The sequence below is a fragment of the Urocitellus parryii genome, chromosome 4 (assembly GCF_045843805.1).
Source record: "Urocitellus parryii isolate mUroPar1 chromosome 4, mUroPar1.hap1, whole genome shotgun sequence".
Classification (NCBI taxonomy): domain Eukaryota; kingdom Metazoa; phylum Chordata; class Mammalia; order Rodentia; family Sciuridae; genus Urocitellus; species Urocitellus parryii.
In genome coordinates, this window is record NC_135534.1 from 12,154,615 (window position 1) to 12,171,057 (window position 16,443).

Below are 16,443 nucleotides of genomic sequence, written 5' to 3' on the forward strand. Positions count from 1 at the left end.
CTCTGGTCTCTGGGAGCCCCTCTAAGCTGGATTCTGTATTCTTTTAACCCATCTCAACATTCTTTGTTTATCGGTGTTATGGGCTGAATTGCGTCCTCCTCAAAGTGCATATGTAGAATCCTAACCTGTGGCGAGATGGGGTCGTTAAAGCCCCACACAAGAGAATCCCTGGGGACGGCCAGGTGAGTAAGTGGCCCGCCGCTCCCAGGAGCCTCATGGTGAGAACAGCAAGGGCCGCCAGGAGGGGGCGCGCGTGCACCGTTGAACTGCTGGCGTCCTGTGCTGAGTGCCGGCAGCCCACAGAGGGCGCTCGCCCGTCTTCCCTGACCCATCGCAGCCTCCCCAGTGCTGAGGAGTCCACCGCAGACGGAGCTGCTCCTCCTTTAGGACTGACCCAGAAGGCGCCCCCGGCTGCTTTGCAACACTCTGGGGGAAGCTGGCCCTTGGGTGTCATGGACAACTGAGATGCTTTGATGTGGGAGTAAGCAAATACACGTGTAAGAAGAGAAAAGGTTCAAAATCTTCTAAATACCAGGTCCTTTTACAAAGAGGTCAAGAAACAGGGACTAACCTAGAAGCTGTTTCCACCCCTAGCACCCAGCTTATTATTATTGTTGTTGTTGTTGTTATTATTATTATTATTATTATTATTATACCAGGGATTGAACCCAGGACACTTAACCACAGAGCCCCATCTCCAACCCTTTTTATTTTTTATTTTGAGACAGCATCTAAGTTGCTTAGGGTCTTGCCAAGTTGTGAGGCTGGCTTTGAATTCGTGATCCTCCCGTCTCAGCCTCCTGGTTGATGGGATTACAGTCATGTGCCACTGCGCCCTGTCCAGTTTATGATATTGATATATGGTTTTCCACTGAACCAAACTTCTGGGAGCAATGGCGGATTGCAGGTCTTGAGCAGAAAATGTTCAAGATGGGGAAGGAACATCTGATCATAGCAAAGCAAGGAAACTTCCAGAGAGGACCTGGGTCATGTCAGAACTCCCTTTTGATGCCCCCAGAGGCCAAAGCTGGGACAGTCAGAGCGTTAACAAAGATAATAACTGCAATGGATTGCAACACATTGAGCATGTTTAAAGCCATGAGATGATACTGAAACTAAGAAAAAACCCTGCCCAGTTAGTTGTTAATTGGAAGATACTAATGAGCGACTTGTTATTTTGAAAACAGGTGAAGGAAGGGGCAGAATCCAGCTTTTACCTTCTTTCCTATACAAACTTTATCACCCAGTGGTCAAGACACAGGTGGAGGAGAATCTGATTTTTATCAAGTTAGTGATAAAGAAATAGCATCAGTATCGTCGCATTATTTTGTAATCTTTAATAAATTGATGGGCAATGGAGACCTCACGTGCCTCTTGATCGAAGGACACACCAGGAACCCAGAGTAAAGAAAAAGGGAAGCTGAGTTGACCAAGCCTCTGGATCCACACAGGGACCAGAGAGAGAAGGGACCTGTTAAACAATGTGGTAGGAAGCACTCGGCAACATCCAGGCTGCGGGAACTCAGGAGACAAACAGCCCATTGTCTGCAACAAAGGAATCACAAGAGGGCCCAAAAGAGAATGGAATAAAGAACCTACAGAGTAAGAGGCTTGAGAAAAATGCGGGTTGATTTTGATATATGAATTATTATGATTTTAACGTGTGACAGTTGTGAAGCCCCTGGAGATTTAACTGCGTGTTTTATACTTGATTTTTTTGTAGTTGTAAATGGACAGAATGCCTTTATTTATTTATTTTAAAATTATTTTTATAGTTGGAGATGAACAGATTGCCTTTGTTTTATTGGTTTATTTGTATGTGGTGCTGAGGATCGAACCCAGGGCCTCAGCGCACGCGAGGCAAGTGCTCTGCCCCTGAGCTACAGCCCCAGCCCGTGTTTTGTACTTCCTCATGAGCTACCTAGTGAAATATTTATGGATAAGATCACACAGTGGAGGGGATTTCTTTTGAAATATGATGGGGGGAGACCAAGGGTTGTAGACAGGTTGGCCAGGATAATGGTTGAGGTTGGCTGTTGGGACACAGAGGGTCATCATTGTGCACTTGTGTCTATGTCTGAGCATATCCGAGTAAAAAGTTAACGCACACACGCAAAAGTGGTAATCGCGGTTCAATGGAGTGACGAGGGTGGGTCCAGTTATGACGAATGACCTTACCAAAGAGGACACAGATGAACAGGGAGGAGACGGCATCAGGAAGCCAAGGACAGAGGCCTCGGAAGAAGCCAGCCCCAGCACCTTGACCTTGGACTCCCAGCCTCCAGAACTGCGAGATCAGAAGTTTCTGTGGCTGAAGCCCCTCTCTGCCCCTGGTCTGTGGGCCGCTCAGTGAACCCAGAAGACAGCAACGCCAAATCCTTGCTTGTACAGTTACACTCAGTGAACCTGTATCGTGTCCCCCCCCTTAAGGTTTATTGATTGAGTGATTGATTGAATTTTATTAGAGCTCTACAATTACACATAGTTTGTCCATCCCGACAAACTCACAGGTGCATGCAATTCGACTTCAGTTCACGACACCCCCACCCTTTCTCTTTTCCCTCCCATTCTTCCTCCTCTCCCCTGTTCTCCTTCCTCTTCTCTTCTAGAACTTTCTTTCGCTCATCTACTGACTTCTCTTTGATAGATTCTTTTTACTTAGGCGTAAGGGTGAGACTCCCTGTGGTGTATTTATATGCGCACATGACATGATTTTTAAAAAGAATTTAGGCCTCATTGCCTCCCCTTTCCCACCCTCTGCTCTGCCTCTCTATCCCCTTGGGTGCTACGGATGGTCCCTTTATCTTTATGTCATGCTATCCTTCCCTCCTCCTTTCCTATTTGGCTTCCACGTATGACAGAAAATAATTGACCTTGGAGTTTCTGAGTCTGGCTTATTTCACTTGGCTTGATATTCTCATTTCCAACCGTTCACCAGCCAACACCGCAATTCCATTCCTCTTTATGGCTGAGAAGAAGGCTGTTGGGTACAGGTACCATCATTTCTTAATCCATCTATCGACAGGCCCCGGTGTTGATTCCATAATTTAGCGATTGTGAATTGTGCTTCTGTAGACATTGATGTGGCGGTATTGCTAAAGTATGACGAATTTAGTGCTTTTGAGAAAATGCCAAGCGGGGGACAGCTGGGTCATATGGCGGTTCCATCCTAGTTTTTGAGGAGTCTTCCTGTGCTTTCCAAAGTGGTTGTACTGGTCTGCAGTCCCCCCAACAATGTACAAGCGCACCTTCTTCCCCGACAAGATTGTCAGCACTGATTCATGTTTGTATTCTTAATCATGGCCATTCTGCCTGGAGTAGGATGAAATCTTGGTGTAGTTTTGATTTGCATTTCCCTGATCGTCAAGGACGTTAAACATTTTTCATATATTTGCTGGCCAAATGTTTTTCCTCTTTAGAGAAGCTTCTGTTTAATTCTTTGCCCATTTATCGATTGGATTATTATTTTTTTTGTGTGTGTGTGTGAAGTTTTGTGTTACGTTCTTTTTTACTTGTAGATGAGCCCAATATCTTTATTTTATTTATTTATTTTATATGATACTGAGGATGGAACCCAGTGCCTCACACGTGCTAGGCAAGCGCTCTACCGCTGAGCCACAGCCCAGCCCCTTGAGTTCTTTATATATTCTGGATATTAACCCCCTCTTGGAATAGTAGGTGGCCAAGATTTTCTCCTACTTTGTAGGCTCACTCTTCATGCTCTTCATCATTTCTTCGGCTGTGCAGAAGCTTTTTAGTTTGATGGCATCCCTCTTATTGATTCTTGGTTTTATTTTTGTGCTTTGGGGTCTTGTTAAGGAGGTCCGTACCAGCCCCTATATGATGGAGTGTGGACCCTAGCTTTTCTGCAAGCAGTTGCAAGGTTTCTGGTCCAATATCTAAGTCTTGGTCCATTTCAATTTGACTGTTGTGCAGGGTGAAGGACAGGGGTCTAGTTTCATTTTCTACATATATCTATCCGGTTTCCCAAGCACCACTTGTCTAAAAGGCTGTCTTTTCTCCAAAATATATTTTTGGCACCTTTGTCAAGTATCAGATGGCTGTGGGTGTGTGGGTTTGTCTCCGTGTCTCCTATTCTGTCCCACGGATCTTCACGTCTATTTTGAAGTTTTTTTTTTTTTTTAATCTGAGCTTTATAGTTGCACATAGCAGTTGGGTTCATCCCCACAATTTCATGCATGCCTGCAATTTGATTTCAGTTTGTGTGCTGTTTTTCTTACTCTAGCTCTGTAGTATAATTTCAGATCGGCAGTCTCCTGCTCCACTTTTCTTGCTTAGTATTACTTTGGCTTTTCTGGGTCACTTATTCTTCCACATGATTTTTAGAATGGTTTTTCCTACTTCTGTGAAGAATGTCATTGGTATTTTGATGGGGATTGCATTGAATCTGTTTATTGCTTTTGGTAGGATGGTCGTTTTGACACTATTAATTCTGCCTATCCAAGAATGGGTGATGTCTTTCCATCTTCTAAGGCATCTTCGATTTATTTCTTCAGTGTTCTATAATTTTCACTGTAGAGCTCTTTTACTGTCTTGGTTAGGTTAATTCCCGAGTATTTTAATTTATTTTTTGAGGTTTTCCTGATTTCTTTCTCCACTGCGTCTCTGTTGGACTATGGGAAGCTATTGACTTATGGATGACCTTGTCTCCTACTACTTTGCTGATCTCATTCACAAGCTCTAGAAGCCTTCTGGTGGGGAATTTTGGGGTCTTCTGTATATAGGACCATGATTCCTATTTGTATCCCTCTGATTTCCTTCTCTTGCCTGATGGCTCCGATTTTGCTAAGGATTTCTGCATCTCTGTTCATCAGGGATATTGCTCTGTAGTCTTCTTTCCTTGATCTATCTCTGTATGGTCTTGGTATCAGGGTTACTGGTTTTCTGAACATTGATTTCACATAACATTCTGTCCAAAAATATTTACTGAGCATCTGTTATGTCCCAGGCCCTAACTTAAGCAATGCGGGTTCACCAAAGCACAAGACAAGAGTTAAATTTCTGCCCCGGAGAGCTCACACTCCAGGAAAGGAGACAGAAAATCAGCAAGCGAAGTGAATTCTAGAACATGTGAGACTGGAATGCCGGAGGGAGCTGGGAGCAGGAGGGGGACAGACTGTGGGGGAAGAGTGCTTATTCCTACAGCTCCAGGTGCTTTTCTTTTCTTTTTTTTTTTAATATTTATTTTTTAGTTCTCGGCGGACACAATATCTTTGTTGGTATGTGGTGCTGAGGATCGAACCCGGGCCGCACGCATGCCAGGCGAGCGCGCTACCGCTTGAGCCACATCCCCAGCCCCCAGGTGCTTTTCTTTATAAAGACTTAGTGCACACGCATCATTCTAAGAGCACAAGAGTCCTTCCCCTCAATACATTCCCTGCTCTTAGAATCTGGGGTGGTTTCCAGTTTTCACGGGTATGTGTAGATTCCCTGGGGAAATCTTCAGAGTCAATAAACAACTTATAGCTGATAATTACAGACATATGTATATGTGTGTATGTATGTATGCAATTATTAGCTACTAATTACATATGTGTCATTTATATATGTATGTATACGTACTACATATACACCTATGTGGAGTCTATCTGTTAGAGTGGGATTAGCAGGCCTGAAGGAAGAAGAGTTTATAAGACAGTGATTTGATGTTGCCAAGTAGCCATTCAAGTAGCTGGAACTCATGGGCCAAGACCTGGTCAATCTGTGTGCGGTGGGTGGGTGTCATGCCCACCTTGGCCTGTAGGTGTCAGTGCTGCTTCTGGGGAAAACAACCAGCCCCAGGAGGGACCCAGGCAGCCCCAGAGGGACAGGCTGCTCTGTGTGGCAGCTCTCGCTCTGTCTTTTGTAAAATACCGCTTAGCTTTCCCCCTCTCCTTAACAGCAATCGCTGAAAAAACCTAAGGCGAGTCTAAGAAGAGAAAAAAAAAATTGCCCCTAGCATTTGGATGTCACCAGGTGACTGGGTGTCCTTGGTTCCAGGTTAGCCTCTGGGCTTCCGTCTTGGGTATGTTGAGGCAGCAGCCGCTCAGGCTACCGCGGGGCTCGGCTCTGAACGTTTCCTGTGGCCAACTCATTCAGTCAGGTCCTAAAAGGTAGGAAGAGTCCTCTCCTGGGATGTCACCTGCTCCAGAAGGAGGGAGGTGGGGTGTGGGAGTCGGGTCCAAGGACAGAGGGCCTCTGGGACAACCACAGGGGGGACAGTGGCTCTCTGGGGGAGGCAGGCCATCAGCCAGGCGGCCCTTTAGCTTGAAGTTTCCTATGAAACTTGTATCCAGGGCCCCCACAGCGCCTGGCGGGTGGTAGGTGGGTCCTGAGGGGAAGGGCGATGAGGGGGACCACAGCGCCACTCTTGCCGCGCTATGCTGGAGAGCAGCCTCGGTTCCCCTTGATTTCTCCTTCCTGTTCCTCCTTCCTCCGGGTCTCCCCTCCCTCTGCCCTCTGACCCCTGTGAGGTTGACCCCTGTGACTCCCCTCCCTCTTCCCTCTGACAGCTTGGGTCTCCCCCTAAACGAAATGGCTTCCTGACTGTTCCTGGGCGACCTGCTCCAGAAGATGGAGGGCTTTGTCCACCTGGTCCCCCTCCATGGGATTCTCCCCCCAAGATCGTCTGAAGCCAGCAGGAGAGCCGAGCTGGCCATCTGTGGGGTGGGAATGGCTGCGGCACCCACAGGGGCCCATCCTGTGGGAAGCAGGGCTGGGAAGGACATTGCAGGAGTGGGTGGCAGAGAGCTGGTGGCTGGAGCTCCTTCTCCGCCCTGTGAGGAGCTGGGGAACCACCAGGGCCACTCTCCCAAGGCCACTCACCCAGGGCCGCTCACCCAGGGCCGCTCACCCAGGGCCACTCTCCAGGGCCACTCTCCCAGGGCCGCTCTCCCACGGCAGAAGCCTCCTGTCAAAGATCCTTTAGAGGTGGACAGAGCAGAGTCTATTTCAATTATCCTTTGCCCCTCTTCTGGATGAGGAGGTAGTGAGGTGGCACTGCTGTCCCCTCTGAGAGGGCAGAGGATCAAGGACCAGGGGCGGGGAGGAGGGAGGGGCTTCGGGTCTCTGGGCCGGCCTCTAGGGTCTCTGGGCCTGCTCTGGGTCTGCAGCCGGCCCAGCTCCTTCCTTAGGTTTCTTTTGCATTCGAGCCAGTTGGATTTGGCTTTTCTCCCTTGAGCTCTAGACCATATTCTAGAATCTTCCTTCACTGGGAGGGGCCTCCTGGACAGAGAGAAAGTGACTACTAGTGTTAGCACCATTGCAAGTGAGACCCTTTATTCTCCACCAACCTGAGGCTTTGTGGAGCCCCGAACAGCTCCCCTCGGCGGGAATCTGCCCTCCGTGGCCTCCATCTGTGTTGGGGCAGCCGGCAGCCTCCTGGGGAAGCCCCAGCATTTAGGCTGCAGGGGCCAGGCCGATTCTGTTGTTGGCCCGATCGAAAACGGTGAAATAGAGTCTCAGGAAGATGTCCCCCAGGACCCAGGTCTCGGGGTAAAACGGGTGGTCTAGACCTTCAAAGCCGCTGTGGCAGGTGTGGGAAGGACTCTGGAGAATTGGAAACACGGGGTAGTCACTCGGAGCCCCACCTGTCCCCCCTCCAGTATTCAGAGCCGGTGGCTTCCCAGTGTCACACCCCTCCTTTCACAGGAGTCACTGAGCGGCTCCCCTGTGTGGCTGCAGAAGTGGGGTGTCCCGCTGGGCCAGGCTACGCCATTCCCCCGCCCTCCTCCCTCCTCTCCAGCCCCTCACTCCACAGCACTGGCCCAGCAGCTCCTCTGGACCCAGCTCCCCGGCCTCAGCCACTGCCTGCTGGGCTGGGTTACTCCTTGGTCCTCAGCATTGGGACATCCCCTGTCTGCAGGCCACTCTGGGGACTTGCCTGCCCACGCCTTCTCCTCGCACAGTCCTGGGCACCATTTGCCCGGAGCCCAGGTAGACCTGCCCCTGGCCAATGGCCCCCTCCTGCCACACTGTGCCTGGGCTGAGTTGGTTTCCTCTCTGTGGACAGCCTCTTTTAGTCCCTTTGGCCTGCCCTGGACTCCCAAGGGCACTGGCTTGTATTGAGCCTCTCCTGTGGGCCGTGCCGAGGACTCCCTCTGCATCCGCCATTCACGTCCACATCCCCACCCCCTGGCTGTCGCTGAGGTTTACGGAGGTCAGAACTGGACCTTAGCAGGACGCAGTTGTGACCTTGGGCTAGGGTGACCATAGCACGTATCATCCAAACCAGGGCGGTTTTGAGATGGGGAGGGAACGCTGTTCATAACGATGGCAGGACTGTCCCTTCACTATGGCTTCGGCCTTTTTCAGGGATGGCGATAGCTAACTCTCCATGTTAAACCACTGGAGCCACATAACCTCTGGGGGGCAGAGGCCCTGAGTCCCCTCTCCTTGCCCCTCACGCTGTGCCAGCTCGGGGTGACGCTTGCTCTTTATGCCTGTCCAATGCTTGTGTTATGGACGCTCCCTCCCAGTTCCTTGGGCTGGGCAGCCGCTGTAATTCACATTGTGACCACCAGGGGGGCCCTTCCTTCCTCTCAGCCCCAGGATTCCCACCAGCCCCCTGGTGGGAGGGCCGGTCCTGGGATGGGGCTCCTCACCTTCCGGACGTAGGCACTGGCTGGCACGGGGTAGTCGACGCCGTTGATGGTGAAGAGGATGTCAGGCAGGGTGTCGACGGTGTCACAATCCACGACATACTGTGGGGGGGATGGGGAGCAGAAGGTTGGTCCCGGGTGTGGGGAGCCCAGAGTGAGCTGCGGCCCCACCCCTTACCTGGCCGTGGTCGTCAGGCTGGGCGTGGATGAGCTTTTGGATGTTGAGGACGAGGTCAGACGGGCCACTCAGCAACGAGGTCCCAGTGTCGATGATGCCCTGGCAGCCGCCATCACAGGCGATGACCTTCCCGTTTATGGAGATGCTGAGACAGGGCGCAAAGCAGACACCAGGGGCACTGGGCAGCCGACCGACGGCCGCTCCCTGGCTGTCTGCAGAAGGGCACGGCACCTTGGCCTCTGCGCCCCTGCTTCCTTCTGCATCGCTCACCCTACACCTCTTTAACTGCCTTTAAATTGGTTTGTTTTGGAGATGGGGTCTCTCTCTATTTTGGAGATGGGGTCTCTCTCTGTTGTCTCTCTCTATTGCTGGTGTCTGACCCCTGGGCTCAAGTGATCCTTCCAGCTCAGCCTCTGGTCCTATAGCCCTCCACCACGGCCCGCTTGCCTTTCCATTCTTGAAATCCCGCTGCTCTTTCTGGCCCCAGGGCCTTTGCACCAGCAGGTCTCCTTTCCTAGAAGGCTCATTTCTCCTCATCCTCCAGTTTCCAGCTAAACTGTCACTTTTTCGCGGAGTCTTGCCCGCAGACTAGATGGGTTTCTCTCTCGGTCACGTCTGCCTTGCCCTCCTGGTTCCCAGCAGGTAGCCCAGTGGTACTTTATTAACGGTGTGACCCGTTGTTCACATAGTCTGCCCTCCCGGGTGCGGGGCCCGGCACCCACACACGGCCACTGCAGCTCAACACGTTGGTTGAGGGAGGGAAGGAGCCAGGGACAGCCAAGAGCTGCCTCAGGTCAGACCAACCCCAGGCCAGAGTGAAGATGGCGGTTCCATCCGTGGCTCAGACACGGCCCCTGACCCAGGCCATGGCAGAGGTAGCCTGAGGGGAAGGCTGGCCTGGGCTGGGTGCGGTGTCCTCTCCTGGATGCTTCCAGATCTTAAAAACCCAGCAGACCGCTCCCTGCCGCTGGCCTTGGCTCATGGGTGACCAGTCTTCCTGGCTGCCCAGGGTGTCCCCTGTTTTCAAACTGAACGCCCCGTTTACTGGGAGCCCCGGGTCCTAGGCACAGCGGGATGGTGGTCGCTTGTCCTGACTGTCCAGCCGGCTGGACTTCTCCCTGATCCCTGGTCTCTGCTTCCCACCTGCCCCGGGCACGGGGCACCCTCATGGCTCTTCCAGAGAGAACCGCTCCCTGGCCGGCAGCCCGGCCCTCCTGCAGAGCCCTGGGCTCAGGCCTGCTCCATTTTGTCTAGTCAAGCAGCCTGGAGAGGTTCCGAAGCCACGGCTAGGAGGGGTGTGTGTGTGTGTGTGTGTGTGTGTGAGGGTGTGTCTCTGTGTGTGAGTGTTCGACTGGGTGAATGCCTTTGTGTGACCCTGTGCGCGTCTGGTGACTGTGACTGTGTCTTGTGTCCACCCCGGTGGCCGTGTGTTGCTGTGCGTGGATGTGGTGCCCGTGCCTGTCCGAGCGTGGACCTGCGTGTCCGGGTGATGTGCGTGGGTCTGGGCGGCGTCCCCTGGGGGGCGGGAGAGGAGGCGGGGGCTTACCTGTCCATGGCTATCTGCCAGTAGGAGGGCTTGGACACGGGCACCCAGGTAAGCTGCCCGCTGTAGTAGGAGGGGTCCACCCCGCCCAGCATCAGCACGCTGCCCTTCTCCTCGTTGCTGGAGGGGGAGGAGGCGGAAGGTCATTGCACGTCACTGTTGGGCTGATTATGTTGCTCACTGGATCTGGGCAGCCCTGGGGCGGGCCCAACGTGCTCCCCACTTTACGGACAGGGAAGTTGGGGCCAGAGGGTTGGGGGCCTCCCCAGGTTGGTCACAGGGCTCCTGATGGCAAGGCTGGGGTCCGTCTGCTTTCCCCATGGGGCTCTGAGCATCTGCTCTTCTGAAGAGGGCCAGGTCCCCCCAGGATCTGAGCAGACTCAGATAGAGCTGGAAGAGGCTGTGTCCAGAGGGGCTTGACCTCCACAGGTCTATCCCGGCATTTCCTAAGGGGGACGAGGCCATGTGTCCAGGCCCACACAGGCTGGCCTCGTGAGCGTGACACCTGTGCCGTCCACAGGCCCCGGGCCTGCCTCAGTGCTTTCTATTTTGGTGCTAGGGACTGAACCCAGGGTCTGGTGAATTGCTAACCACATGCTCTACCACTGATCCTCACCCCCACCCCTGATGTTTTTTGGATATTCTGGAACACAGTCCTCATATTTTTTTGCAAATCACACATCTGGTCCTGGACTCACAGTAAAATTTTTGTGAGGGAGGAAACATCCCGACTGACCTCTCTCCTTCCACATGTAATCCTCTGGCAAGTTGTGTGACCTCTTCCTCCAACCTACGGCCTGGCTTCTCCACTCCTCCCTCTCCCTTGGACAGAGCATCCGCCCTCTCTCCTAAAGAGTCTACGGCAGCCACTTCCCTGGCCTCCCTGCCTCCACTCTGGGGATTCTCTGGTGAGCACCCAGGGTGAGCTTTCACATGTGCAAACTGGATGCCAATGACTCTGATTTGATCATTCCACAAGAGGTACATGTATCAAATCAGCAGGTGGCACCCCTTAAATTTGAACAATTATTAAAAGTTGATTAAAGTAAAATTAAACTCAAATAGAAGATAAAACAAAAACAGGTCACAGGGCTTCCCTGCTCAACCCCCTTTCAGAGACCCCCACTCTCTTAACCCAGGCCCCACCCTGGGCCATGCGGCCCTCTGGCTGGTCCTTGGCTGCTCCTTCCTCCTGAGGAACTTGCATTCCCCCTCCCCCTGCGGGAACTTTGCCTCTGGAGCCTCTCCCAGCGTGAGGCCTTAGCTCAGAGAGGCCCCCGTCCCTGTCTGTTCTATCAGCCTGATTTATTGCTTTCACCAAACCCATTACTGTCCCCAGTTTATTCACTTTTATTTGTTTACTTCTTTGTTGATTTCCTCTCTACCTCTTGTCACCTGACACATAGTAGGTGCTCAATAAATGTTTGTGGAATGAATTAACCCCTTTGATTGAGTAGGAGTGTTCCTGAGGCTCAGGTTAAAACCCTTGCTTGAAGTAATGCTGTAGAGTGGGATTTGAACTCGGCTCCCCCCAGAGCTCAGGGCTCAACCACCCAACACAGATCTATTGTCTGTGCTTCTGCCTTTCCTCGATCCTCTGCCAGACCCCAGGTCAGCGGACTTCAGCTTTTCTTTTTCTTGTGTGGTCCTGGTGATTGAACCCAGGTGAGCTCTGCCACCAGCCACACACCTCCCGACTCTTTTTAAATTTTTTTATTTTGAGAAGTGGTCTTGCCAAGTTGCCCAGGCTGGCCTCAAACCTATGATCCTCCTGCCTCAGCCTCCCAAATCACTAGGATTACAGGTGTGCGACACTTCACCTGGCTAACTTCAGCTTTTCTTTGCCAAGAGCCGTGGCTGGAGACTAAATGGACTGACCCCCACCGTGGGGGAGCATTCTGAGGACTGGGGGGCAAGTCCTGCCTTGACCAGTACCAGACTGGACTGTCTTATGTAATGGCCTTCTCTGAGCCTCATCTGCCAGATGAAGACACTGGGCTCTAGGGGTCAGGAAACTCTTTCCATAAAGGGCCAGATTTTCCATCTTTGGTCTTTGCATGCAGCACAAAATCTTTTGCATCTTTCAGCACTGTCACCATAGTGTGAAAGCAGCCAGACATCGGTAAATGAATGAGCACACTGTGTTTCAATAAAGCTTCATTTACAAGGCTGGGCACTGTGGTGCACACCTGTAATCCCAGCGATTTGGGAGCCCGAGGCAGGAGGATCGCCAGTTCAAGGCCAGCCTCAACAACTTAGCAAAACCCCGTCTCAAAATAAAAAATAAAAAGGGCTGGGGATGTAGCTCAGTGGTAAAGTGCCTCTGGGTTCAATCCCTGGTATTCCCTTCTCCATAAAAGTCTTCATTTACAAAAATAGATGCTGGGCCTCATTTGGACCCAGGTCACAGTCTGCTGATGTCTGGACCCGACTACTTCTAAGGAATGTTCTGGATCAGACAGTCACAGTTTTGTGTGCAATTGGACGTGTGTCACCGCCAAATTGGAGAAGGAGCTTGCTGGCCCCAACTTACCGGCTCAGGTAGAAGGCAAAGAGGTTCTGATCGATGAGGCCCTGCCTCCACAGGTTGTCAAAGACGGGGGTGGTCCCCGGAAAGGCCAGGCTGGGGTAGCTCAGGCCCAGGATGCCATCGAAGACGGCGTGTTTCATGAAGTTGCCAGGCTCCTGCAGGCTCAGGCCAAATGCTTGGGCCACATCCACAAGGCCCCCGATCTGTGGGAGAGAAGGTGTCACCTGGGGGGGGGGGCTGGGATGCGGGGCTGGTTGGAGTGGGTGGGGAGGGGGCACTGCCCCCTGGGAAAGCCCTGAGGCCAGGCCGCGCCACGGTGGCGCCTCAGAAGATTCTCCAGGCAGGAGCCCCCAGGGCATCTGTGGGGTCCAGGGCACCCAGCGACCCCAGGGCTTCTGAAGGTCTGCCTGCAGCTCTCCTGGGGGTGGTGCATGTGTGTGCACTCGGACACTTTGGGAGGGTGCAGGCCACAGGTTGAGGAGATTGTCAGAGGCCTCCAGGACCCCGCGCGGAAGAGCCCACCGCTCAGCAGCTTCGGATTCTGTCCTCTGTTTTTCCTGAGTGGCATCTGGAGCCAGTTCTACTTTCTCTTGAAAACTGAGCCACACCCCTGTCTGTCACTAACCTGCTGTGTGACCCTGGGCAAAGCCCTCCCCCTCTCTGTTCCCTCACCTCTGAGAGTGGAGATCACAGCAGTGCCTGCCGCGGGGTGGGGGTGGGGTGACGGAGAGGATGCGACCAGTGAATTCAACAGAATGCCTGGCGCAGCGGGCTGTGGGAAGTGGGTAGTTTTAACCCACTTATCTCCCTGCTGCTGGAAGAACCAGCCTTGCGCCTGCTGATCTCTGTACCCCAGGCTCCTGCAGCGGGAGGAGGCCACTCTCTGGGTTACCCCAGGGGAGCCAGTGTGCCCCCGGGAACACAGCCCCGCAGGGTGGGTGGCCAGCGGTTGGTGGAGGGGGAGACTCCAGGAGGGACAGGCAGTCCCAGCTGACCCTGCTGAGGTTCTGTAAGTGGAGGTCATTCCCAGGACCCGCCCTGCCTCAGCCTCTGGATTCCACGTTACCCTGACGGTGTCGTAGGCAAGAAATCCCGATATGGCCGCAGAGCCGTAGACGAGGTGAAAGAGCTGGCCGGAGACCAGGAAGGTGGAGGAGCGCAGGGGGTCGAAGCTGCTGTGGCTGGCTGCAAGACATGGGGGGGGACCAGTGAGGCTGCCCGGGGCCCAGAGGGTGGAGGGACACGAGGGGGCAGGGCAGGGGACGGGGACACTCACTGCAGGCCCCGCTGCGGCAGTAGACGGAAGGCACCCACAGGTCAGCAGAGCCCGTGTCCAGGACGACCTTGAAGTCCTGGGGGGGTGTGCCCAGGCTGACGATGCCCACGTAGGACACCTGCGGGCGGGAGGGCGAGGCTCAGGCTCCCGGCCCATCCCTCTGATTCCCCCGGTGCTTGCCCTAAATTCCCAAAACCACTTCCCAACTGCCCCCCTTGCGCCTCCGCTCAGGCCAGGGCCTCCACTTGGCCGCCCTGCAGTCTCCCCTGCGGCTCTCAAGTCCTCGCCACCCCGCTCTCCTCTCCTGCATGCAGCACCCAGGCTACCCCAGCCCCTGTGCCCCTTCCTTTCTCTAAAGTCAGAGCAGGCACTCCACGGCGGGCCCTTGTGTTTGACCTTCAGTTATTCTTTGCCCATTTCTCTGGCTGGGCTATAGATGCTGCAAGAAGAGGCCAGGATCTTGGTTCCCAGTTTTATACCCTGCACGTCACCGGGTGCGCTTTGTGCAAATCTTGGAGCTTTAGCGGTGGAGCTGCCTCCACCTGTTCAAGTCTGGAACTTGAACTCTGGTTGGAGTTTTGCACTTGATTAGACGTGGCTCACCCTTCAGTGGGGATCAGTGATCCACTACTTCAGAAAGAATGAAAAACCAAACGCTGTGGCTCCTGGGTGCCCGAGACGATTGTTGGCACAGAAAGGACTTACCTGGCACCTGGTCCCTGTTAGGCCCAGTCTCCACTGTCCCACGACCGAGGCCAGGGGTTCTCTTAGGGGGAGAGGCCACTGTTCCCCCTGCTTCTGCCTGCAGGACCGCCCCCCCCCCCCAAGCTGGCTCACACTTCCCCGGGAGCCCAGGGCTGGAAGGAGCCCTAGGGGGCGCTCTGGAGCCACCCCCCCTCCCCACTCACGTCCAGGTAGTTCCTCATGGGTTCATAGGCTACTCCTGGGTCTGGGCGGTTGTCAAGAAACTTGTAGGCCAGGCTGTAGGGATATTTCTCCAGGTAATCATCCAACACATTGTTTTCCTGCAGGTTTTCTCGCATGGATTTGATCTTCATCAGGGGGATTCTTTAAATACCATTGGGAAGGAGGGTAAATGAGAGACAGCCCTGGGCTACAATACAACTGCATGACGGCGGCATTTGTGTTGGAACCGCCCAGGGCATCTTACAAGTATTCTCGTGCGTGTCCTGGGTGCAGGTCACTGCATGCCATGGAAAGACCATGAACAACAGACCTATGTTTGAATCCAGGTTCTGTTGTATGATCTCAGGCAAGCCATGTGACCTCTCTAAGCCACAGTTTCCCTCCCTGTCAACAGATGGAACCAGGCGCAGTGGTGCACACCTGTCATCCCAGCGGCTAGGGAGGCTGAGGCAGGAGGATGGCAAGTTCAAAGCCAGCCTCAGCAATGGCGAGGTGCTAAAGCAACTCAGTGAGACCTTGTTGCTAATAAAATACAGAATAGAGCTGGGATGCGGCTCAGTGGTTGAGTGCCCCTGAGTTCAATCCCCAGTATCCCCAACCCACAAAACAAAACAAAACAAAAAAAGAAAAAGAAAGAAAAAGTTCTCCATGTGCAAAGAAGCCCAAGAGATGGAGAGGTAAAGGGGAGAGAGAGTCACAGAAACACATTTATATATGGAAAGAGAGAGAGAGAGAGAGAAAGAAGAAGGAGGAGGAGGAGGAAGAGGTGGAGGAAGAGGAGGAGGAGGAGAGGAGGAGGAGGAGAGAACAGAGAAGACCTAGAAATAAATGTGGCCCAAATGCTGTTCCCAGATGTGTCCACCCCTGCAGCTGCCCAGGTTGTATATGAACAATTCTGGGGAGTGCCATTCACATAACCGATGAGGTGACTCGTGACCCTGCAGGACTGGGTCCCCCAGAACACATGGCAAGCAACTCTTCAATAAACGGAGACTTAAACTTCATGAAAGCCAAGGAAGATTCCATTTCCTTCTCCACCCTGGAAGGGCAGCAGAATAGAGGGCCAGAGAATCAGGGGGCCAGAAAGAGCCCAGGAAGAGCTGGTGCGGCCTGTCCCCCACTTACGTGACCAAGCACTCGGAGAGGGCCACGAGCCCCAGGACCCCAAGCCCCTTCATGTCCTCCCGGGTTTAGGTTCCCAGGTGGGAGTGGGTCTGAGCACGCGGCTGCCCAGGGCTGCGGGTTAAGTACTCTCTGTCCTGCCCTCATCACCCCCCAGGGTCAACAATGGGTCTGATAAGAAATGCAAACCTTTTTTTTTTTTTTAATATGATCTTTACCCCATCAGCAGCCAGGGCCCTCAAATTCTCAGAATTCAGAGATTTCCCC

The 16,443-nt window shown here is 53.2% G+C and overlaps 1 protein-coding gene across 1 annotated transcript; it reads right to left on the minus strand.

Moving 5' to 3' along the window:
* Positions 1–7,398: 7,398 nt before the first annotated feature.
* LOC113195926 (pepsin F-like) lies at positions 7,399–16,232 on the minus strand. Its single transcript, XM_026407656.2, has 9 exons — positions 16,180–16,232; positions 15,036–15,195; positions 14,124–14,245; positions 13,918–14,032; positions 12,855–13,054; positions 10,325–10,441; positions 8,779–8,923; positions 8,604–8,702; positions 7,399–7,548 (listed from the first exon to the last, which is right to left on the minus strand). The coding sequence occupies exons 1-9, from the start codon at positions 16,230–16,232 to the stop codon at positions 7,399–7,401; spliced, it is 1,161 nt and encodes a 386-aa protein (XP_026263441.2).
* Positions 16,233–16,443: the final 211 nt, after the last annotated feature.

Bases quoted from the DNA above. Each gene is read 5' to 3' on its own strand.
- LOC113195926 (XM_026407656.2), bottom strand. From the start codon at position 16,232: ATGAAGGGGCTTGGGGTCCTGGGGCTCGTGGCCCTCTCCGAGTGCTTG. The intron at 14,246-15,035 runs GTGAGTGGGGAG...TCCCGCCCGCAG, and splicing joins CCATGAGGAACTACCTGGAC to GTGTCCTACGTGGGCATCGT. The intron at 14,033-14,123 runs GTGTCCCCGTCC...TCTTGCAGCCAG, and splicing joins CGCAGCGGGGCCTGCAGTGA to CCACAGCAGCTTCGACCCCC.